This window comes from Peromyscus californicus, unplaced genomic scaffold (assembly GCF_007827085.1).
Source record: "Peromyscus californicus insignis strain IS unplaced genomic scaffold, ASM782708v3 Scaffold_10__1_contigs__length_136768540, whole genome shotgun sequence".
Classification (NCBI taxonomy): Eukaryota; Metazoa; Chordata; class Mammalia; order Rodentia; family Cricetidae; genus Peromyscus; species Peromyscus californicus.
In genome coordinates this window covers 20,863,943-20,889,792 of record NW_026294391.1, presented here as the reverse complement: position 1 = coordinate 20,889,792, position 25,850 = coordinate 20,863,943, and the positions used below count along the sequence as shown (strand labels likewise).

The window sequence follows — 25,850 nt, the reverse complement described above, 5'->3', positions numbered from 1 at the left end:
AATCAAAGTAACTTATTCATCACCTCAAATACTTATATTTTTGTGGTGATAGATTCTTAAATTAAATGCTCTGTTAATTTTGAAATGTTCAGTAGTTTACATTTGGCATATTTATTAATCTGTGCAATGTATCTTAAAGTTTAAAAAAAGCTTACTTCTCCTATTTAATTGGCTGTGTGCTCTTCTCATAATAGTTTCTATTGTGCTATTACAAATTACCATAAGCCTGGTAGCTTAGAACACTTTTACTGATTACTTTAGTATTATGGAGTTCAGAAGCCTAAAAGCAATTGTTGCTGGAGTTATCTCCAGTCCTGCCCAGGCCCACAGCCATTCAGACCCAAATAAACACACAGACACTTATATTATTTAAACTGTTTGGCCTAATGGCTCAGGCGTCTTGCTATCCAGTTCTTATATCTTAAATTAACCCATTTCTATCAATTTGTAATTTGCCAAGTGGCTTGTGGCTTACCGGTACTTTACATCTTACTCCTCATGACGGCAGTGGCTAGCAGCGTCTCCTGACTCAGCCTTCTACTTTTAGTGAGGTCACATAGCGAGCCATAAGCAGAAGTCCAGCAGTGGTAGCACACATCCTTAATCCGATCACATGACAGACATAGTCTCTGTATGGTCAAGGACACAGCCAAGAGTGGTGACACGAGCCTTTAATCCCAGTACTAACCATAGAGATCTGGAGGTCTGTATAGAAAGGCAGTGACAAGGAAGTCATGTGGCTGGGCTTAGAGCCAATGAAAAGACAGAATAGGAAAATAATAAAAGTGCAGGTTAGGCAGGAAGAAGCTCTCTCTCATGTGGAAAACTACAGCTTAGTGATAAACTAAAGGGTAGTCAGTGGCTCTTCGCTAGTTCTCTGATCTCTTCGGCTATTACCCCTGTATTTGGCTCTGTGTTTCTTATTTACTAAGACTGTTTAAAAATCCCTATACAACAATCTCCCTGAGTTAAAGGCTAGGTAGGTTCTTGCAATGTTAGTAAGCTATTCCTTGCCTTTCCAAACTTGTGCATGCCATCCACAGTCTTTGGCTCACAACTACTTCATTATAGCACTCTACCTTCTGTTTCCATTCTCCCATCTACTTCTCTAGCATGGACCTTCCTGTCTCTCTTTCATTAAGACTTTAGAGATTACTTGGAAATCATCCACATAATCCTGAACAAATTCAACTCCTCAACATCCTTAACCCAGACATCTACGAAGTTCCTTTTGTATGGAAGGTAACATATTCAACGATTCCCAAGGTCCAGATGCGGACCTCACTGAGAGCCCATATTCAGATTGCAATGACACTTCAACATAACTCTCTGGCAAACATGCTTACCCTTACATAGCCAACACCTGAGTTTCTTATGAAATAGAGGATAGTGGTAAAAGGTATTCCAGTTTTAGCCATGGTGGTATGTAAAGTTCATTCTTTGAAACACTCGCGCCACTACAAACATACACCATTAATAAAAATAGAATAAAATGGGACAGAGTGAAATAAGAGAAGTATTTCCATAGAGCAGAAACGGGAAAAAAGTACTACAAAAGTAAGCTACAACTATGGCTCAAGGGACAGGTTTGGTCAAGAAGTGCAGCTGCCGTTCCAAGTCTGTGATTTAAAAGCACTCTTGAAGTTTTGTAGGAGGAGACTAGAATTGCTTTTGATTGAGGGCAGAAACCAGACTTGTGCCTTAGTGCCATGGGCTGTAGAAGGCTTCTCATTCATTACAAGGGATTGGAGAAGATTATTGCCAATGTCTGCCTGGCATCATAGTTTTTGGCAAACTTCAGTTCTGGGATTCTGAAACTATGTTAGTTCTTAAGTGGGCCCTGGGCCCCACCAGTTCTGATATCACACAAGACAGGTGCCTCAGAGTGAGAGTGCTGAGCCCGTGGGCCAGGTTAGGTGAAGGCAACTGTAAAAGCATTAGAGTAGACTGAGTAAGGGACAGCAAGGTGTTATCTTCAGCTTCTTCTCTTTAAAACTGAAATGCTAAGCTCAGTTCCAAAGCAAACAAAAAAACTCTCAGTTTCTAAAACTACAGCCAACAAAATCAGCATCATTATCTTACCCCAAGTGAGATTAGTTTTGCAAGAGAGTAAGCCAAAGACTTGAAACAAAACAGTTCAGAGATTTTTTTTTAAAAAATCATTTTTGTTTTAAAAGAGCAAGAAACACATGAAACCACAGAGAAAGGGACTTATAGATGAAACACAGATAGGGATGCGATAAATGAGCAGTTTTGCAGGTAAACGCATAGACAGATACATGACAGAAAACAGCCACAAAAGTAATTGGGAAACCGAGTTTTGGCCTCCACTTGGAGAAGTTCATAAATGTAGGAAGGGACAAAAGTGTCTGAGTGACATTCAAGCATGGCAGATGTCCATGGACTCAAAGATTAAACTAGATTGGTGTTTTAAATGCTAGGCCTGACCGTGCTAGTGATTTATCACCTGGAGATTTAAAAACATTCATTGCTTGTTAAAATGCAAATTACTGCTGCTCTGCCAATTACAACTCATTAACTAGAATATTGGAGGATGTGCCCAGACATCTAGAGTTTTCCTTTGAAAGAGTCCCCAGTGGATTCTTTTGCATACAGTGTTTGAAAATCTCTGATGCCACTGTACACTGACCTATAATTAAAAGTATGCCCTAAATGGTTCTCTCTAGAACATTCTTGTAGTTTCCCAGGATGCTCTCATTTTCTTTTGCTTCAATACATGCACAATTTAGAGAGGATTTTTTCTTGTCTTTGTATGTCACTTTTAATTTCTAATACCTTGATAGAGGAAGCAGAAAAAGATGAAACTGAAGATCAGTCATTGTCACATTTGTAATACATGTGGTCTCTACTTCGCATATCCAAAGGATAAGACAGTGGCATGAAATACATCCAAAAGGATAGCTTGACCTCATTTTCTTTTGTTAGAATTGTATCAAACATCTTCAACTTGGCCGTGTAATTTGAATTATTCTTTATGTTATGCGATTAAATATTCCATTCGTTTAGTCTATTGTAGGTGCTATTAACTTATTTTTCCTTCTGGAATTTTCCCTTCCTCTGACAGTTTCTAATGGATGTTTTATAACATCCTGAATTAGACTGGATGGCTGCCTTGGCCTTGCCTCTATATATAATGTTGCCAGAAGCTCTGTTCTCTTTGGTGTAAAATGGTGTTATTTCATTCAACTAAGGTACACAGTTATCCTGATAGGAACAAGAACTACCATTATAATGAATGATGTACTTTTACCATGCTTGAGATCACATACTCGTAGCTGCCAAGTTTGGACATTTCATTCTGACTCATTATTTTCATGGATTCTTCTCAACCTTGCCTGAAATCTTGGGCCTGCCACTTCTCAATTCAGCTGTAGTTTCTTTTGTTTGCTAGAGTACATACTTGGAAATGGATAATCCCTAGAGGCGTACAGATCTGACATCTCCTTCCTTCCTTCCTTTGCTTCAAGATTAGAGCTGTCCTGGGATGATAATGATGGCTTGGAGAAAGCAGAAATTTCGTGGAGTTAGCAGGAATTCTGGAGGGAGCCTGAGTCGGCTTTGACAGATTAACCAGGCGTCCTCCCTACCCTTTCACCCAAGGTTATTTTCCACTCCAGAATTATCAGAAAGCCAGCCAAAACCCGGCCCTTGTTGCATAGATGGGGGCAGTAGGCATGAGGTGATTCCAATTACTGGTCTAAATTTAACTTGCTTTCTGGCCGGAGGGCTCCAGCTTACAGCACATTTCAAACACTGGTGCCATGGCCAAATGAGTTACCTCGGACTTATCTTGGCCTGCCTGAGAGGTTATGGTCAATTACATTTGAGGGTCATTTTCAAGCAAGACAGAACCAGGAACTGGAAAGAAGGTTGTGAAACAAGTACGTGTTTTAACCCAAATGGGAAATGCTTATCAAAATAGTTATTACTTATCAAGAGCACAAAGTGCCTGGAAATGACGTTTATAGTGAGAGGAAACGGCCCAGCTGTGCTTTTTTTGGCTTTCTCTCATCAGTTCAATAGGAAAAATATTAATCAATGGGAAAAATGCTCCCTTTCTGTTAATTTAATACACAAGTTTTAGACAGTATGGAAAATAGGACTACTTAAATGCTTTTACATCACAACTTTATTGCATGGATTACAAAGAACTTTTTAGAAAGTGATTTTTACTTAAGCCTCAAATTTACACCTACAGAAATGCTTTCGTTTTTTAATGGCACAGCTGAAAACCTGAGATGGAGAAAGTTCCAGGGTTCCCTAAGGTCTTGAGTAATTATGTAGAATAAAATAGTAGAGGGAAGAGTTTCAGTGACCCTTTGTCACTTGCCACTGGACAAACACCTTTTTTTCCCATCAACAGGGAAGTAATTAGCAATTCAGTGTTTCCTCATAAAACAAATTACCAACGTTTCTCCAAGGAGATAAAGTTGAAGTTCTGTAATTGAGTCTTCCCAGTTTCTACTTTTCTCTACTTCTACATAACAGCATGCACACCTCAGAAAGGCCCAGCCCCGCACCATCTCACAAGTGAGCCTCGAGTATAACCATGTCTGCCATGCTTCTTTTGTTCTAGGTGATGAGGCTCCGAAAACTAGCTCAGCAGATTGCAAACTGTAAACAGTGCATTGAAAGGTCGGCATCACTCATTTCCCAAGCAGAACACTCTCTGAAGGAGAATGACCATGCCCGCTTTCTACAGACAGCAAAGAATATCACTGAGAGGTGAGTGCAGGGACAGCTAGGATGTTTTCAGGCTGTTGATTGCTTGTATCTGGGTGTGACTGCTTGGCCTTGCTCTCAACTAACATTTTCCCCTTATTTTCAAGGTTGAATACCAGACAGAATAGAAGCTGTTGCTGTTTTGCTCCAGTTAAGGATACTTCCCTTTGACATAACAAAACCCTTTCTATAACTGCCTAGAGTTCAAGGTCTTCCTATCAGCGATTCACCAGTTAAAATAAAACCAACCATTTGGTGTGTGGAGAGCATTTGTTGTGATTCTCCAACTTGATCTTATCATAGCCTTGGGAACAAAGAATGGAATTGCAGGCAAAAAAAAAAAAACATAAAAGGGAAACTTATCTTCCATTGCATGGTCCATTTATCTAAAGAAAATAACTGCACAGGTGTTGTTCTCTGTTTGTCTTGTTTTTTATTTGACCGAGAAGGTTGACATCACCTGAAAAGGCCAAGGCTGATTCACATGGGAGAGAAAGGTCAAACAGGCCACCTCCCACTGCCTTCTTTTAAAATCCCCTCTAATAGCGGGGAGGAAAACGGGAAATGATGTTCCTCATGTAGTCAGCTCAGTAGTAAGTTGAGCAAAGATGAGTCTTCTCTTGGTATATTCATTTATTTAGTACAAAAATTACTCATCTCCCTGGACATAGACCCATGTAGTAAATCCAATGGATCCAAAGAGAAGCATGAGGCTGGCCTGGATAAATGTCATCTCTAGACACCACCAAAATACCCTGACTTTTCATTTATTCCAATTTTCAACTGCCCTTTGTGCAAAACCATATCAGAATTGGATTATTAAAAAACCCCAGAGAACTCATTCGTACTGGCCTCTATTCTAGAGTAGAGACCGCCACACTGTTCCAGAAAGTAAACTATTTTTCAGCTTTGTAGGCTATAAGGGATCTGTCACAGCTACTACTCACTGCTGCCTGGGTAGCTCCACATTAGCTATAGAGAACAAGTGGGTGTGGCTGTGTGCCAAGGAAACCATTCACAAAATAATCTGCAGGTGTTCCCTTACCAGCCCATGGCTTTAGTGGGGGAAACATGCTTACCATCTTGAGACTTAAATTTCTTCAAAGATGGAGAAAGAAAACTAACACAGGTGCTTGCTTGGGTCGGAAACCATTTTCACCATTCTCTAAGAGTACACAGTATTTTCATAACCCTGGTCTCCTACTGGTCAGCCAGTTTCACTGTTTTCTTCTTATATTTGGGAAAAATTCCTTTTGCAGCTGATTAGCTATTTATCACCCATAAAAGACATGAATAACGGCTACCCTTAACACACTCTCCTCCCGATTACAACAAAGGCTATTTCTTTCCTTGTGGTTTCCTAGATTTTAGGTGTTTAATTCTTTGCACTTCTCATCGAAACCAAGTCCAATTTCTATTATTTATTCTCACAAAATAAAAAAATTAAAAAGCTTAAACATCACTGCTTTCCATTGCACTCAATATGCTTACTCTAAAGATGGTTAACACATGGTTCGGAGATCCCCAATGGGGTCTGAGAATCCATTTCTCTGTTAATGAATTGGGGCATATCTAGATGAAACAGCAACAGTAAATGGCATTCCACAGCAATCCTTACAAGTTCAACTGAATGAGGCCTGAGTAAATTTTCAGCTAACTGGCAGAGAAAGTGGCCAGTTACCAGTTAGAACAGGAAAAGACTTGTATTTGAAGGACAGCACAAGCACTTGACTGTGTACACATGTGCACACTGGTCCTCCTTTGATCTGGTGAGCAGATCTTGTCCCATTATCTCATCTTGTACTATGAGCATACCATCAGGAAAGGAAGGGTGACTTGTGTCTGTTTCCATAAAGAACTTGCTCTTATCACGTAGGAATACAGAAAACTTGTACTGTAACTATTCACTGGCCGACATTTGTCCTTCACTTTCTACTGTCTCATCTCTTACTTGCCCATCTCCTTGGTTAAGTCATCACTTTTTTCTCTTTCTATTATCTGGGTGGGATATAGCAGAAGGGGACTGGGCAGGAACAAGTTGATGGGAGATCAAGATTCAAATCCTAGCACTGCCACTTTGCTCTGAGATGTCATTTGTCCAGCACAGATTGATTGGATCAAACCCAGCCTGATTCTCCTTGAAGTCACTGGAATACAGGTGTTTACACCCATGGAGATGAGTGATTTTTTTATATCAATCACCTAGATGTTCTAAAAGAATCCTTACCTATGTCAGTTTTATTTCTGAGACCACTATGAGGGAACAATTTCCACTTGGGAAACATGCTCATGGTAGCTATGCATATAATGTTAACAATGCTGAAAACTCCATCACAGACACTGTAAATGCTACCTGAATGGATGTTCTAATCCTTCAGTGTTTCAATTGACCTCTCCTGTTTGCCTTTTCCATTGTACTGGCTACCTGCTTCTATTCTGCAACCTCTCATTTCAAATTCATACAGTATAACTTCTGGGGTCTTTCTTCTAGTCCATCTGTCTGCCTTGGGTTTTGACACTTAAATATTTTACAACACTTTTATTCACAGTGTAGGACCCAGAACATACTTTCAATCCTGCAGGCATTCCCAAAGTGAGAATGTGTCGATAAAACCATTCACAAAATAACCTGGTGAATTAAAACTGCACAAACTTTTTTTCAACTAAGAGGCATTTAAATAAATCCACAGTGCAGTGAGAGTCCTAAGTCCTAAGCTTTACATTGTGGGAGATACATCTCTTTTGGAATCAACTGTTTGGCTCTGTCCTAATTCCTTGGTTATTATGGATAGAATCAGGGTTCTCATTAACATTTCTGAGTCCAGTTTTCCTTATTTGCTTCAAATATGCAGGAATCTAGCCATCCTGTTTTCACAATGGGAGCCTCAGCATAGTGAAAACTGTCTGACATGGATGAATTACTTAATCTATACACAATGTAATTATTTGTAGTTATTCATACAAAATAGAGTTGTTATGCATAATATGAATACAAAAATAAAAACAGTCCAGCTCTTGCCACAAAGGTTAACAGGCAACAAATTCCCTCCTTTCCTGTTCCCTGCATAGCTCCATACATGATGTGTACCACACTGTTCTCAAGCTGCCACTGGTGTGGTTACATAGTGACCTTTGGAGCAGTATGTTAAATGAGCAAAAGTATTCACTAAATCCAGGCATAAGAAACTTCATGCACTTTTTTCAAGGAATCTAAAATTACTTTCAGCAGCAAATTGTCTTTATCAAGTGGATAATTCCTTCAGAACAGAATGTATTTTCAGATCACCTAGAAGTTTCTCTACTGTGAGGTGATCCCTTTATTCCTTACCATCACAGACAGTTTAAGGATATGCCAGGCTTTTCTAAAACCAGAAAGACAAGAATTCCAGTTGGAAACTCTGGCAAAACGTTACTTAGTCCTAAGAGTCAGAACATATCCCGTGTGTGGGTTTTGAAATGCTATCTGTAGGGTGTTGATAAGTTAATAGATGTTATAACAACACTGCGTTTCCAGGGCCAAATGTTTTTGGGAAATCTTGAGCTGACCAAAGTGGAACACATTTTGTTTCTGTGGTACTTTGCTGTTTTTGATCATGGTGGTGTATGGTGTTTGGCAAAGACCGGTGAACAGTGTCTCTCTGGACATATCCACCTTCTGGAATACTGACCCTGTGTGACTAACAACTGAGTGTTCTGCAGATTAGAGATACCAAGGTAGAAAGACATATGTAGGAGTAATGAGTAATAGACAATCTCTCTACACAGAGTGGGGCAGGGAGGGGCATGACTGTAAAGCAAGGAAGTAAGAAGAAGCATAGCAATAACAGCCCCATTGAATATTGGCAGCATAAAAGACCAGAAGATGGGCAACAAGGATTTGGGGGAGAAAAACATGCCCTAAAATGTTGAGTTTGGCAGGTTTCCCTTTACCTGTCACTCCAGTTGATGACTTGAAATTGTAGCCAAAGATAAGTATCTTTCCTTCCACCAAGGGAAGAAAGACTGTAGGTGTTAAAAGCTGGACTAATCTCCCAAGATTTCTTCTGTCAGTCTTTGCCTCCCAGGCTAGGCACTATCTTCCTTCTGCTTCCCACTCCAAGTTCCCACTGTCAAAATGGTGGGAGCATTTACTATGTCATTTGACAAAAACACATTTTATTTTATTGGATGTTGACCCCTGAAACAGGACAAATTTTGAGAACACCATCTGTTTTGGATGTGCCAGAACAAAGAGGCTCCTGCCTCCAAGAGGGGAAACGAAAAAGCCAGATTATCTGTATTCAGAGCAGTCTCATCAATTGACACAAGATCTGGGTTGCAAGAGAGCCTAAGAGAAAGGCTATTGTAAGTTTGATACTTGTTTCCTACTAGCTTGGCCCAGTTTTCTCAGTTGGAGATTATAAGGTAGAATTCACTGAGTTTTTTTTATTTTGAAATATTTTTGAGGCATGCAAATTGTACTAGAGCATTCCTTTGAAGTTTTCTGCATTGATGCAAATATTTTGGGCTCTTTGGTATAAGGCACACTTTAAGGGCTTCATACATATTTGGTGAATATTGGTTAAAGGTACAGTTTAATTATCATCCCTCCCTGTATCCACCCAGCTACATTACCTGTTGTAAGTATCAATAATGAAATGAAAGAGTACACACCTAAAAGTCCTCTTGACTGTTAATTACCATCTAGCCCTGAGATCTTGTGCAAATGAGCAGCAATGCTTTTAACAAGAAAATAAGTAACTAGACTTATAGCTAATCATTTCAATGTTTTTTGCAAAAATTAAAAAATTAATGTCCTAATGTTTATGGAACTTAACAAAAAACTTGAAACACATCAAGATTAAAGTCTAGCATTGTTTTCTATGCTCAGAAGTCGAGTTCTTCAAGCCATGGTTTTCTTGGTTTTAAGATAATTACTTGCATTTGGAATCCACTAGAATGTTCTGCTGTTTGTAACTGAACTTTCCAGATCAACTCAAGATCACATAAGAAATAGACACATATACCTTGCCTTATAGTTTATACATGAGAGCTCTCACCAGAAAACCTGAGTGTGGAGAAGAAATTGTGTGCCTGCTGGGGAAATTTGTGAAAAAACTTATGAATATTTTCCATGGCATCTGCTGGGAATATGGTGCAAAAAAAAAGTGAATAGAAGGAGAATGAAAAAGAACCAGACAAAACCCCCTTTTTAATGTTTATTTTAGAGAGGCTAGTAATTGATTAAACTAATCCAATATCTGGAAACATTCTTTTTTAATCTTCACTTTGCCTTTTATGCAGTTTGAAATTTTGGAGACTCCCCTTTGAAGTGGAGCAGGGGCGAGTCTGAAAGGAACAAACAGTTTCCCAGACAGATGTGTGAAGAAATGCCTGGAGCTATGTGCTTCTTGCTGGGGTTGGATGTGACTGGGCCAGGCTGTTAAACACACAGCAACATGAAATATGAATATTCTTTTGCCTCCATGGGGAATTTTTCCGATAGTATAAAGGAAGGGGGGCACTGTGCTATTTCTCCCAGTTCCTTTGCTTTTTCTCTGAGTTTGCTTTGTGTTAGTGCACTATGCCATTCAGAGATGGTACTTTTTAAAGACCTGATATTTCTTTTCCTTTTATTTTTTTTCTCATTTATTCATAGTGATGATAAAAGCCACCTTGACATTCCTTAAAACATTGTTTTGTTTAAATTACAGAGTCTCCATGGCAACTGCATCCTCCCAGGTCCTAATTCCTGAAATCAACCTCAATGACACATTTGACACTTTTGCCTTAGATTTTTCTCGGGAGAAGAAACTACTAGAATGTCTGGATTACCTTACAGGTATTGTCTTACTGTCTTTTGTGTTCTGTCTAATATAGTGTACATTCAGTGACACAAGCACTTTTCCACTGGATCAATTATTCTCTAAAAACCACATGTGTGCTTCAGGCTTTGAAATGCTACCTAATAGTCCTATAAATGATTCATGTACACTTTATGTTTTTAATTCAAATAACACAGACTAAGGATACATTGGGGCAAGAAAATAAAGAGAATACTGATTGCTAAATGTGTCCTTATCACCATTTCCTCATTCTCAATGTGGAGATGGTCAAAGTAATAGCACTGCTAGCCAGCAAAAAGATTTGGAAGTTTTCATGGGTATTTGTCACCATGTTTAAGTGGCATCTGACTCTCACGGTGGGAAAACAAAGGCAACTTAAATAACTAGCCATCTATACCGCTCTTGCTCTTTGTATTTGTGATCTTACCTTAGTTGTTACAGTATCAAATTTAGGAAAAGCATTGCAGTCCTCATTTTAGAAATGGCAAAATTTAGCCATCATGCTGAAGGTCACATAGGAAGGGTGTGAGTAAAGTTAGGATCTGGCTCAGTTCTGTATGAACAGCGAAGCTCTCTGCACTTTCTAGTAAAAACCTGAATTTCATGTTGCTCTGGAAAATGTCACAGAAATCACATTGCAATTCCAGATGCCATGTTTCAACCCTATACTTTCTACTTGGCTTTCCTCTCCCTTCCTCTTTCCCACTCTTCCTCTTTCCCTCCTTCTCTCCTTCCTTCTTCCCCTCCCTCTCTCTCTCCCTCTTTCTCTTTCTTCCATCCTCCCTTCCTTTCTGGCTTAGAAAACAATGAGGAAAAGAAACAGGAAGAAAAGAAAAATTGTGGCTACTCATATTCCTAGTAGTAAATCTTAATCTTTCCTTTGGTGTTAGCCTTTGCAGCAGAAACTAGGCTCACTGGTTGGTAGAAAGAATGGGGACCATTTAGACAAAGTTAGTAGTGTTAGCCAAAGGCACCAGGACCCGCGACTTCAGGAAAACACCATGTATGCAGTGAAGCCAGATGTGCCCTGTACTTAGGACATAGAACCTTCCAGAAACCACATCCCTCACTGAGCATGGTGTCAGTTTCTCAACTCCCAGCCAGTATGGGCATGTTTGTGGGAGAGTGGTTGGGGAGGGCGGAGGTGAAGAGAGGGAACATTGTGTAGCATTTGTTTTTATAGTGTGTGGATGGAAAGCAGGGAGTTATCCAGTCCTCAATTTTCTTTTCTTGTTAGAACCCCAACTGCCCCTTTTCGCATTTATTCTGCTTTTGCAAGCAGATTGAGATGTCCCACAAAACGTCTCCTTGTCTTGTACAATTCTCTCTTTCAAATATATGACTCCTACTAAAGAAGAAAGAATTTGATTCACAAAGCATTTACACTTAGGAACCAAACTTGGTTTCAAATGCTTATGGATACGATGCCTTCTTTCTTTAGCTTTTGATTTTGAGATTTGTCTAAACTATTACCATCTAGTAGAACTTTCTATGGTGATAAAAAATGTTCTGTGTCCAAGATGGCCAACATATGAGTTATTAAAAACTTGAAATGTGCATAGTGAGATGTGATTGTTTTAATTGAGCTGAATGTAATTAGAAGTTAAACAGCTACGTGGTGCCCATAGCTACTGTATCACTATCTACATTTTTCTCTTTTCCTGCCCTGACATCTTCATGTATTGTCTTTTCACAACATGAATACTCTATCTACAACTATCACGCTGAAGTTTTATCTAAAAGTACACAAGAAAAGAGGGAATAATGTTGAAAAAAACTTGGCCAGCCAATTATGGCCTTGTTTATCATAAAACCAAAACTCTTGCTCAAAAGACCTACCTAGCAAATTTTCACTTAGGTCTCTTGGACCAGATCCATGTCACAGTCTCATTTCCAAGGCCAGAGGAAACCAGAAAATTAAATATTTGCCCAGGAACATGGTCTTGCTGTACAATCATTTTGCTGTCCTTGTCTCATCAACAAGAACGTGTCTTCATTTTCCAACAATTACCTAGTATATTCAAAATAGATGTCCATTTAAATTTCTGTAGGAACATGAACTCATTGACTAAAAAGGAAACTGTGAAAGTGGTCTGCATGAAATTGTAACAACGGCTGTTTATGCCAAACTAAAGGCCATATCGGGTACCTGAGAATTTGCTTTTTGAGCCGTCAACCTCAAAGTCCATTTCTAGACATAACATCAATCCTGGCCATAACATACAATGCTTGGCTGATACTACCAAGTCCAAATAGTTTATCTGATATTTATAAGCAGGAAATGAAGTGTTTGTGGTGTATTAGCCCACCATTCCTTGTATAGTGTTTGTGATGAAGGCAAGAAAATAGCACTTCTGGTACTGATTGTGTGGGTATTGAAATTGGCAGCATGTTGCAGTTTTCATTTACAGAAAATTAGGAATTGACTTTGCAGGACAAACCCATTGGGTTTACAGTCAAAACAGGGTTAGCCTGCCTGGCTGTGCAAACAAGATTTTTTTTTCCCTATGACTTGCCTCTAAGTAGTATGTCAAGTTAATAACCCATAGAGGTGACATTTCCTTCCTGATTGCAGCTACTGCCATGTGTCTCACAGCCATTTGCCTATTTTGAACTTACATTTTCTGTCTTTTTAATCACATATTACCATATGGACAGCAAAATCTCTTTTCTTTCCACAATAGCTGATAGAGAAAGAATTCAATTAACTATTTAAGTTACGAAAGACTAAGTTGTTTTTCACTGGTTTGTGCAGGGATGATACCACAGCAATAATGACCACACAGACAAAAACAAGCACTTTTTTTTTGTTTTATGTATGGAATGCATCTCCTGATTGGTGTCACTAATTCATGCATTTCTAAGTCACACCACACAAATCTAAATTTCACATGTGGGCTCTTCAGAAGACAGATGTTCAAGCACACATTTCCAGAAAAATGCTTGAAGGGTTATGATGAATGCTTATTTATTTCATTCTTATTTCCTTGTTTTTCATTTGTGGACCTAATTTTGAGATGGGATCTACTATATAAGCCAGGCTATCCTCATACTCACATTCTCCCTGCCCCTGCCTTCGAAGTATTGAGATGACAAATGCATGCCATCAGATCCCACTGAGCCCCTTTTTCTTAATGGAGAGTCTTTGTGCAATTCAATAACTTAACAGGCAGAGCTTTTCATGACTTGTCCTAAATGTCTTTTCAGGTGGCAAAGTGAAGAGAATCAAAGCAGAGTTTTTAATTTACTATTTATATAAACACTCCCCATCATTTTAGGTTTCTTTACAATTCACCAATTCTAATCAGAAACTAATCTAGAACAGAAAAGACCTATGCGATGGTGTAAGTAAAAGTTGTTCTAAATCCATAGAATGCAAACATGCTTCTCTCTTTGAAGTTCAGCTGCAGTATACAGAAGAATATAAAGAAAAGCTGTGGTTCAATTCTCTAAACCACAGACTGGTAAACTTTGACTGAAAATGGCCAGATGGCAGATGTCTTAGGCTTTGCAGGCCATATGGTTGTAACTACTCAGCTTTGCTGTTGTGTGAAAACAGTCATAGACAGACAATACCTGAGTGAGTCGTGGCTGTATTCCAATAAAACTTTATTTACAAAAATAGCTGTTGTGGGCTGGAGAGGTGGCTCTGTGGTTAACAACAACTGACTGTTCTTCCTCAGAGCCAAGGTTTGATTCCCAGCACCCACATGGTGGCTCAAAATTGTCTGTAACTCCAGTCCCAGGGGATCTTATGCCCTCTTCTGGCCTTCACAAGCACTGCACACACATGATGAATGGACATACATGCAGGCAAAATACCTACATGCATAAAATAAAATAGCTATAGTTTGCCGACCTCTGCTTTATAATGTTATTGCCAACACAAAACACTCGTAGCCTTGTATTCTCTTATTTATTCTACTTATTATGTTACTTATTGGATTTAATTCAATGCAAGTTATTTAGAAATCATTTTTAATAGTATTTAAACTTCTTGGCTGTTGACTGTGTTGAACAAATAAAACCAAGGGCTTCTGTAGTGATAAAGGCAATGAAATACAAACATTCATGATTTTCTTTGTAAACAAAAATGCATTTCTAAGAGGACTTCTTGTTAGTTTTGATATTTTTAATTAAGCATATCACCTATAAATTGAAAAATGAAAAGAAAATAGAAATGCACCAATAATTTTAGCAAGATATCAAATATCTAATAAAAGAAAACATTCAGTTATTTAGTTGATTTGCTATGGGGTAACAAATGATATTTTTCAAATGTCTGGTGTCATGTAGATAAGAGGCTGGCAAAGTGGGTTTCAGGTCAAATCTGTTCCTGTGGCTATTTTGTAAATAAAGTTTTACTAGAATGTGGCCATACTCATTTACATACAAATTATCTACATCTGCTGTCATGACACAATGACAAGGTTAAGTAGTTGCAAGAGCAACAGTCTGGCCTACAATACCTAAAATTATCACCTAGTCATTTACGGTAAAATTTTCCAACCCCACCCCCAAAGTGAATGAACTTATGAAAGTTTGTCTTGGTTACTTTTTCTTTAATGTGTTTCTCTTTACATACAACAAGTTATTGTTTGCTTAGTCTCCTAAATATATTCTAATGATAAACTGAGATAAAGTCTTACTCTCTGGTGGACTCTAGCCACACTGCTTACAAACAACTAACAAACAAATTCCCTAAGTAGACAACTAAACACTTTGGAACTGAAATCTCCATCTCTAGGATAGCAGTCCTGGTAGACCTACTTAGGAAAGCTTGCTTTAACAGTTATGTATCTCCAGAATGGGATCCCTATAATGTCTGCTGCTCCACTGATATGCATTCTTGATGCCCACAGCTCCCAACCCTCCCACAATTAGAGAAGAGCTCTGCACGGCTTCCTATGACACCATCACTGTTCACTGGACTTCGGATGATGAGTTCAGTGTGGTCTCCTATGAACTCCAGTACACCATATTCACTGGACAAGCCAATGTTGTTAGTGAGTATCACAGGGCCTATTTACTTCTCAGTTTGATGACTGTTTTCAGGTAAACTGGGTGAAGGAATATAAACACCAAAGGTAGATAAAGAACGGAAAAAATTACAATATTTATTGGTTTCTTTTTCCTGTCTAAGGAAGGGATAATGCTCACTTGTATTGCAGTAGTGAAAATGGTCAAATATCAATGAAGTTGGAAAACTACATGGATGAAGCTCATGAATATGTTGTTTAATGAAAGCAACTGGTAACAATATATACAAAGTAAATCCATTCATCAATTCCAAACTTAAAAATCAAAATATTTTTTGCTTAAAGATTCATTCTTAGAGGTTAAAAATATAAATATTAATCAGGATGTTGATTATATCTTGAATGAAATATAGAAACTGTCACTGGGACGAAATATGTGAGGGAACTAGGGATACAGCTGTCAGTAAAAAAAAAAAGTATTAGTCTTACAAACATGAGGAACAGAGTTTAGAACTCTAGTACACATGGAAAATAGCTAGGCATGGTGACATTTACCTGTAATCCCAGTGTTGGGGAAGGATAGAGACAAGAAAATGCTAGGAGTTCAATGGCCAGCCAGGATAACCTAATCATCAAGTCATAGGTTCAGTGGGGACCCTGGGTCAAAAAAAACAAAATGGAGTTGGATAAAGAAAGACACTCAGTGTTGACCATGGAGTCCACATACACATGCAGCTATGAGTACACACATCCTGCTCCCTGCACACGTACGTATATTATATATATATATATAATATATATGGCATATGACAGTCAACAACTGAACAGGCAGAGGGGTTTATATAGGGCTTCTTATAGGTGGAGTTTCTCCAGGGATTGGTTAGTTTCGTTGGTCAGGGGCAGAGTTGGCTCTGATTTCAGGGCCAAACTGTGTTTCTTTCACTGGCCCTTTTTAGCCTTTTGGCCCTAATTTTAGGGCCGGACGTGTTTCTTAGGTTCTAGGTTCAGGGCTAAAGTGTTTCTTTCAGGGGCTCAGGTCTCAGATCCAGGGTACATGTATATTGTATATATGTTCATAGGATGAACAGCAATTTCTGGGTGGTAGTTAACATGCTTTGATCACTTTATCATGCATTTAATTTTATAAACTTTACTAAATGTTTCAGTTTTCAGAAAAAAGATAAGAATTTAGTAAAATGAACAGCTAAAGAATACTAAGTACCCGGTGCCATTCAGAGGTAGTTTAGGACTGCGACTTCAAATCTTAGAAACCAGCACCTCCTAGGAAGAACCAGGCTTACCTGAAATGCAGAGGTGCTCCTCTGTCACGCATGCTTACTTGACAGTTGGCATTGTGAATGTTATGACCAGCTCAAACAGCAATAGCTACCCATAGAACAGAGCTATTTAAAATAAATTAAAGAATTGGTAAAGGGCTAGAAGAAATCACTTTCCAGGGCAACAAATTTGAACCGTCTTTGGTGATTTGCTTAGTTTCTATTGCTATGATGAAGCACCATGACCAGAAGCAACTTGTGGAGGAAAGGGTTTATTTCATTTCACAGCTTATGGTTCACCATCCAGGGAAGTCATGGCAGGAAGTCAAGGCAGTAACTGATGCAGAGTCCATGGAGGAACACTTCTTACAAGCTTGCTCTTCATAACTTGTTTATCCTGCTTTTTTATAACACTCAGGACCACCTGCCTAAGGGTGGCACTGTGAACAGTGACCTTGGCCCTCCTATACCAGTCAATAATCAAGAAAATTCTCTACAGACTTTCCAATGGGCCTACCTAGCAGGACATTTTCTCAAAGTTCCCTCCTCGAAATGATTCTAGCTTGAAGGAAAACTAGCCAGCACAACAATGAAAATACAGAACACGTCGAAGTAGAATACAATAACAGTCATTTTTCCACAGAGATGTTTTGAATACATCAATATCAATTTAATGTGCTTTTTATAAGAATCCTCCTCTCTCAACTTTTTTTTCATAGTACATATTGTTCTGAGTACATGGTGCTTTAAATAAACATTTGGTTTAAGATTAATTGTAAGAGTAATACAGAAAGTCACTAGCTTCTCAGTGACAAAAGTGCAAATGATCCATATTAACCCCCTTGTAGACATTTTTCTCAGAGATCTCTCTCTCCCTCCCCCCCTTCCTCTTCTTCTCTAGCCCCCCCTCCTTCCTTCCTTCCCTCCTTTCTTCTTTTCTTCCTTCCTTCTTTCTCCTTTCCCCTAATTGGTTTGCCTTTGGAAGCATTCATAAAATTCTTGCAATTTTTCAGGAGTGTGGAATATATGAGTGGAAGAGTGATTCATGAAATGTTATGTCAAGAATGGTTTTGGCAACCCGTTTTGTAGGTAGAGAACAGAGAGAAGTTAAAAGTGGATGTGACAAAAAGGCCTTGGAGGGAAGTTGCAGTTAAACTAAGTCTTGAAAGGTTGTGGTCACTGTCATGAATTATATTACTCAGAGAGCCCAGAGGATATCCCTTGCATACAGGAAACCATGCTGGCAGATGAAGCAGGCTGGGCAGATGCATGCCATGCAGGGCATGGCGGTGACCACGGCCAGTGATAAACAACCCAGATGATGCATCCACATGGAGAATTTGCTATAATAGAGAGATAAAGAGGCAGAGAGAGACAGAAAGAGGGTGACAGAGAGAGAGGCGGGAGGGAGAGGGTGGAAGGGAGAGAGGAGAGAGAGAGAGAAGAGGGGGTTCGAGGGTGCGCACCTCCTGGGAAGGAAGCAGAAGAGAGAAATGGGCAGAGTTTTTCCTTAAAAAGAGACTTTTACGTCAGGACACAGGGTGGCGTCAAGGGGCAGGATCAGAATATTATGGGTATTTGCAGATAACTGTGTCTATCTGCAGACAGCTGGATCATAAATAAGCAAAACCAACAGTTAGAGTAGTAGAACATACTGGAAGATTTGACTTGATGATGCCTGGCTGGAAATTTCCGTGAGGAAAGGGAAGCAGTGAAAAAGAAGAGGGAGAAGCATAACCATGGAGCTAGCTTCAGAAAGCACATGTTCTCAGGCATCACTCGCTTAAACCCAGAGACAAGTACTAGACCACAGAATTTTATGTTGGAGGGTCATGTTCAGGTGCACAATCCGAAGCTTAATTGTGCCAGCACTTCACAGAGTGGAGAGGGGACAGAATGGGCTAGAAGCAAAGAGAACAGCAGGCCTTTCGTGGGAACTCACTAAGGTGTAGGGTTAACCGAGATCTTTAAATGACACTCAGCTGAAAAGACTCCTTGTCCTTGAGCTGATTTAGTCCTGTAACATCATCACTGTCTTTTACTTGCTCAAAATGCCTTTTGAGACAAGTCTAAGCAGCACTCATCCTAAGACTGTGAATTCTTCTGAAATTATTCTTCTTCCCAATTGTATAGGTCTTGCTGCATGGCATTAATAAATGCCAATTTTTCCACCTTCCTGTGTATTATCATACCATATGTGGATATTTACTTTTTTTAAAAGTAAGTGTAATAAGAGACCATTCCATTTTGGCACAGATAATTGCCTCATTTCTTCCTGAAGCAGTAAGGTGTCCTGTTTCAAAGCCTGATTTATCTTCCCCATCTTCTATTGACGAACATTAGCTGCTTTCCAATGTCTGCAAATGTTACCCCAGTGAATATCCTTGCATATTTTCCATTTCGTGCATGCAAAATGAAATTTCTAGTATAATCTCTTGAGATATCATTGATAAAAAGAGATTATTTGCATTTTAATTTTGATTGACATTGCTAAATTGCCCTTCAGAGAGGTGATAGGTGATGTTTAAAATGCATTTTAGTAGCAGTAGGAACTTACATTTCACTGATCTTGGACATATGTACTATAAGCTAAAATGTAAGAAACCCAATTTAAAGCAAGGCAAACAAGTATCTACAGGATTATATAATATTACATAATAAATCTAAGGTATAACTTAACTAATGCAGAACCCATAATATATTAACCCATACACAGCTGTGCTATATAGTGTAGAAGGTTCGATAGTACAGAAAAGAAAACACGAGACAGAAAAATGGCAAATATCTTTTTGTCTTCATTTAAGGAATTATTTTGTACTATATTGCTGTTATTGTATTATATTTTATTACTGACTATATTATAAATAATTATATCAAAGTTATTAGTGTATCATATTACTAGTGTATTGGGTAAACTAAGCTAAAGATTTTATCAGACTCAAATATGGAATGCAAAAGATGGCAAGAATATGTAGATAAGTGAATATTATATATTATATAAGTGAAAACTTGATAAGTGAATATTATAAGTAGAAAAAAAAACATTTGGAGTTATTTAAAACTGAAAGGGCAGTTCTGGGTCCATGTGAAGAGTGTTGTATTTCTCTGAAACAATTTTTGTTTGACTGAGAAAAATTACTCATTTTATATTTAGCAGGATTATCTCCATCATAGCTTCTTACATAGTCCCCATGTGAAAGGCTCTCCTTGAATGCTGTTTGTCCATCCCTCCTATGCTTTGATGGAATATTTTTCATTGACAAGATCTATTGGTAAAACTCTACTGATAACTGGAAAGCAGTTTCAAAACCTGCCCAGGGCTCCTTGAGCCACTAGGCAATCTCTTATTGTTTCTAGGTCATGGTTCCCTCATTTGTTGGAACAAACCATAGTTAATTACTTTCAACTGACTTTAGTGAGGGGGACTTAGATAATATCTTTGAACTTTATTTAATCTCATTAAATTTCTCATAAATGTACACATCCAAATACAAAATTAATGATACTGATTTTGTCACTTTATTGATAGAATTATGACTACATATGTTACTAACTTTCTTATTAGCACATAGATACATATTTAATTTACAATGTTTACCAAAATTACTTTTCATGTGTTCTTTTAAAGTCTCAAATTGGGGCCTTTTGCCAGCAAGCTCTTCTCATCATTTGCAAAATAAGCAGAAGTCACATTTCTTGAGGACATCATGTGAAATAGTTATATGTATATATTTCATTCATGAAATTTATTAAGAATATATTATTTTAATAATGAAGAAATAAAAATGGTTTACTTCTGCCCAAACTGTTAGAAAAGACAAAGGTTGTTGAGAATCCATAGACAGCCTCTGCAAACAATGTCCACACCGCACAATGTCCTGCGGCAAAGTGACTGTTGCCATGCAAGGCTCTCAAATCCCCAATGTAATTAAGATCATTTAATATGCTACAGTGGGAAAGAAATGCTTCTGATTCATGGTCAATGAAAAATACTGTACAAAGTTAAAAGGCTCAATTAGGCTTCATTATGAACAAATGATCTTCTAGTTTCATTTGTTGTTTTAAAATTTTTACCTGAGTTGCAGTCATGAATAGCAGAGTATCCAGACAAGTCTGGGAGAAAGTGAAGTTACAGTCAAGATCATCATGTGAGTGTTTCATAAACAGATGAAGCAAACCTACACACTAGAGTAGGCACAGTGTAGTGTCAGGGTAGCATAGTGCCATGTGCAAGAAATTAGGTGGTACAGGCTGGTATAATACCAACACTAGCAACATATGTGAGGTGCACCCCAAGGCACTCCCACATAAATGCCCCAAAAGAAAATTTTCAGTGTTGCTTTCTGGCATTTTCAATAAATTATCCATCATTATCCTGGCAATATTAGCAATATAAAGGGAAGCAAAAAAAACTGGTTAGTGTTTATGAAGGTAGCTTGCTCACTGTAAAACTACCCAGTAAAATTTTACTCCGCTAGCACAACAATTAGGGTGTTTGGCCATCCCATCACCAGAGTAGGTCAGTTCGGGCTGTCTCTCGACCATTGCCAGCAGTCTGTTGTGGGGGTATCTTTGTGGATTTCTGTGGGCCTCTCTAGCACTTTGCTTCTTCCTATTCTCATGTGGTCTTCATTTACCATGGTCTCCTATTCCTTGTTCTCCCTCTCTGTTGTTGATCCAGCTGGGATCTCCCGCTCCCCCAAGCTCTCTTTCCCTCAACCCTCGCCTTTCATTACCCCCACTCATGTCCAGGCTGTTCATGTAGATCTCATTCCATTTCTCTGTCATTGGGCGATCCCTGTGTCTTTCTTGGGGTCCTGTTTTCCAGGTAGCCTCCCTGGTGATGTGAGTAGCAGACAAGTCATCCTTGTTTCATGTCTAGTATCCTGCTATGAGTGAGTACATACCATGTTTGTCTTTCTGAGTCTGGGTTACCTCACTCAGGATGATTTTTTCTAGATCCATCCATTTGTCTGCAAACCTCATGATGTCATTGTTTTTCTCTGCTGAGTAGTATTCCATTGTTATGCTAGAAACCTCATCCAACTACTGAGGGATCTGGATGCAGAGATCCATGACTAGGCCCCGGGTGGATCTCTGGGAGTCCAATTAGCGAGAATGAGGAGGGTTTATATGAGCGAGAATTGTTGAGACCAAGGTTGGATAAAGCACAGGGACAAATAGCCAAAGGAATGGAAACACATGAACTATGAACCAATGGCTGAGGGGTCCCCACTGGATCAGGCCCTCCGAATGGGTGAGACAGTTGATTGGCTTGATCTGTTTGGGAGGCATCCAGGCAGTGGGACCAGATCTTGTGCTCATTGCATGAGTTGGCTGTTTGAAACCTGGGGCCTATGCAGGATTGTTTGGCTCGGCCTGGGAGGAGGGGACTAGACCTACCTGGACTGAGTCTACCAGGTTGACCTCAGTCTGTGGGGAAGGCTTTGCCCTGGAGGAGATGGGAATGGGGGGGGGGTTGGGGGGAAGGTGAGGGGGACGGGAGGGGGGAGAACAAGGGAATCCGTGGCTGATATGTAGAACTGAATTGTATTGCAAAATAAATTAAAATAAATTTTAAAAAAAAGATTTTGTATTTAAAAAAAATTTTACTCCGCTAATATTCAAAGAAAAAAAAATGATGACTTCTTCAAAATAATCAAGATAGTCAGTTTCACACCCTGGCTTTTTGTGGGGAGGGTTTGATACATTAAATCTTTGTTAATATTTGTGGTTGGAAGCCAAATTGCAGTGTGTACTGATTTCAGACATCTGCTCTATGGTGTTGCTGAAAATATCCCCAACTACATTAAACCCAGCTTCGGGTTTGTGCAGTGACTGTAGAGTTTTTCGAAGCATTTTTATCTTGTCCCTCTTTGACCTCAGTAGTCATTTCCTTGTAACATGTGCAATTAAACAGGAACGGTGCAAAAGCAGTGAAATTGATAGATTCTCATTTGAATCTGCTGAATGCTGTTATTGTTTTGCATTTATGCCTGACTGCTGTTGACAAAGACCTAAGGATATGAGTGGACTATCCTAAGATAGAAAAGTTTGTTTTGTTTTATTACTATTTTAATAATATTATTCAATGTCTTCTAGTAAATTATAGGTCTCTCGGGGACTGGATCATAGAGTTCAAAATGACGTTACCTTGGTTGGCTCAAAAGCTAATATTTGGCTGCAGCAGGCTCCAGAAATACAGGGTTTGTTGTAGTTGTTTTCTAAAACAAGGTATAATGAGAAAGGATCAAAGAGAATATAGAGTAGGGAGATCCTCCTGTCACCATAGCATTTGGGGATATTTTCTTGTTTTCCCCTTCTTTTATTAAAAATATTTTTTTTGAAAAACCAAAAAAATATTTTTTTCTTATATAATATATCCTGATTTCCCTTTTCTCTACTACTCCTCCCAGTTCCATGATGCCTCCCCTCTCATTCAGATCCACTGCCTTTCTGTCCCACATTAAACTGGACTAGACCTTCTGCATAATTGAGACAGTTGTGTGGTTTGATCTGCTTAAGGGACCCTCTTCCAGTAGGATCAAGATCTATCCCTGGTATATGAGCTGGCTTTTTGGAGCCCACTACCTAAGGTGGTACACCTCATACAGCCTTGGAGGGGGAAGAGCTTGGACCTGCCTCAACTGAATCTACTAGGCTCTGCTGACTCCCCATGGGAGGCCTTACCTTGTCAGAGGACAGAATGGGGAATGGGTTGGTGGGTGGCAGGGGAGGCTGGAAGGGTGGGAGGAGGGACGAAAGGGGGAGCTGTGGTTGGTATGTAAAATGAATAAAAAATTTCTTAATAAAAAAGAAAAGAACAGGCTTCTAAAAGATAACAAAACATAACAACAGAAAATATAATCAGATAGAACAAAAACCATCACATTGAAATTGAACAAGGCAGCCCAACAGAAGGAAAAGAGTCCTAAGAGCAGAAACAAGAATCAGAGTCTCACTTGTGACCTCCAGAAAAATACTAAACCAGGGGGGCAGGGAGAAGAAGGGAAAGAAACTGGGGGGAGAGGATGGAGGGGAACTGTGGTTAGAATGTTAAAAAAAACTGAAAATAATTACTAAACTGAAAGCTATAATATATACACAGAGGACCTGGTACAGACCCATGTCAGTCCTGTGCATGCTGCATCAGTCTCTGTGAATTCATATAAGCTTTGCTAATGTTGCCTTAGAGGGCCTTGTTCTCCTGGTGTCCTCCATCCCCTCTGGCTCTTATATTCCTGCCTCCTCTTCCATGTGGTTCCCTGAGCTCTCTCTGAGGGGAAGGATTTGATGGAGACATCATTTAGCTGTATCCAAGGTCTCTCTCATTGCATAATGTCTGGCTCTGTGTCTTTGTATCTTTTCCCATCTGCTACAGGAGGAAGCTTCCCTAATGATGGCTGAACAAAGCCCTGATCCTAGGTCTTTGGACTATCTGGTCTCTGATTCTTGGTCACCCAACCAGAGTCCAGTATGGGTTCTATCTTGTGGAGTGGGCCTTAACTCAAATCCAACATTGGTTGGTTACTCCCACAAGCTTTGTACCACCATTGTACTAGCACATTTTGCAGGAAAGACAGCATCATAGATCCAAGATTTTTGTGGCTGGATTGATGTTTACATTTTTCTTTTGGTAGCCTGCAGAGTACCTTCCCATACAAAAGACACCAGAACATGGTGGTGAAGGGTCTATGTAGGCAGCAGCTTGACCTCTCCATGTTCCATGAGTTGTGTAGATTTGGTCTTTAGCAATGGGACCTCCTCTCCATTTGATGAGAGCAACCTATTCTCTTGGCAACTGCCTGGGTTATTTGGGGATTTCCATGGGATCCCTTTGGCCAACAAATCAATTGGATGTAACCCAATCCCGGTACTGGAAGCTTTGTTTTGTGATAAGAGATGGCCAACTGGGACTTGGGATATTTTCTTCTTACTCAGGGAATACATGGGAAGAAAATACAGGTGCAGATTTACAGACAAACTGAGGAGAAATAGATGATGTCTTTAATTTTTCTACTCAGTATTAAATGCAGTTTCACACACTCAAACTCTTCTATGAGTATCAAGTTATTTCCTTGCTTTTTGCTTACTTTTTTCAAGTCTCAAGGTCTTGTGACTAAAAAAAAAATGTTCACAGGTAGAAATGAAGTGACAGAAAATTCTCATGAGACCAAATGACTTACAGGAGTACCTAAAAATACTATTCCCTCAAGATTCGGAGCCTGTGAGGCTAGAGAGATGATTCGGTGGATAAAGTGCTTACTGGTCAAGCATAAGGACCAATATTTGGATCTCCAGAACCCACACATAAAGCCAAAAGGCATGGTGGCCACTTGTAATCCTAGCATTTAGGACACAGACAGAGAATCCTAAGAACAAGCTGGCTAGCCAAACTAACTAGAACTGGTGAGTTCTAGGTTCAAGGAGAGATCCTGTTTTGATAAATAAAGTAGAGAACAATTAAGGGAAGGCACTTGGTATCAACCTCTGGCCTGTGCGTGCATGTGTACTCATAAGCACACTATACACACATAAACATACACCAAAAACGGTACAAAGAATGTGAATGATTTTCAAAACACAGTTTTTAAAAGTTCTTCTCACATGTCATAATCCCAGGTGTAATTTTCAAGTCACAAGTTGGAAAAAGCATTTAGTATATAAATCAAAGTCAGACTTCAGGGAGCCCGTGACTATCCTGCAATGCTATGCAAATATTTGTGGCTTGGTGTAGATGTGTATTTGTGAATTTCTTCTCTCAGAAAGATTAGATTCTTGCAGAACTGTTGCTTGAGAGTTGGGTTAGGTGTAAGTTGCCTTGAGATCAAAGGAACTAACCCTTTGACTTGCAAATGAACCAAAAAGGAAAGAGGGGGAGGTGAGTTTGGAGTACCTCAGGAAGTGGAAGGGTCTGGCACTCTCTCAGAGACTAGTACTGAGAAAGGAAACTTCATGACAGCCTAGTCACCAGGGAAATGGGAAAAGGTTCTATTGGAATGGAGATTGATGGGTGGAGAGAGGAA

At 39.2% G+C, this 25,850-nt stretch overlaps 1 protein-coding gene across 5 annotated transcripts in view; it reads left to right on the top strand.

Annotated features, from left to right (window-relative positions):
• The window catches only part of Mid1 (midline 1), a 214,542-nt gene that overhangs the window by 173,084 nt on the left and 15,608 nt on the right, over positions 1-25,850 (top strand). For all 5 annotated transcript variants that reach the window (XM_052712989.1, XM_052713065.1, XM_052712777.1 and 2 more), the window contains 3 exons: positions 4,598-4,746; positions 10,437-10,564; positions 15,431-15,574. In XM_052712989.1, coding sequence (XP_052568949.1) covers positions 4,598-4,746; positions 10,437-10,564; positions 15,431-15,574 — 421 coding nt within the window. The remainder of the gene's footprint in view (positions 1-4,597; positions 4,747-10,436; positions 10,565-15,430; positions 15,575-25,850) is intronic.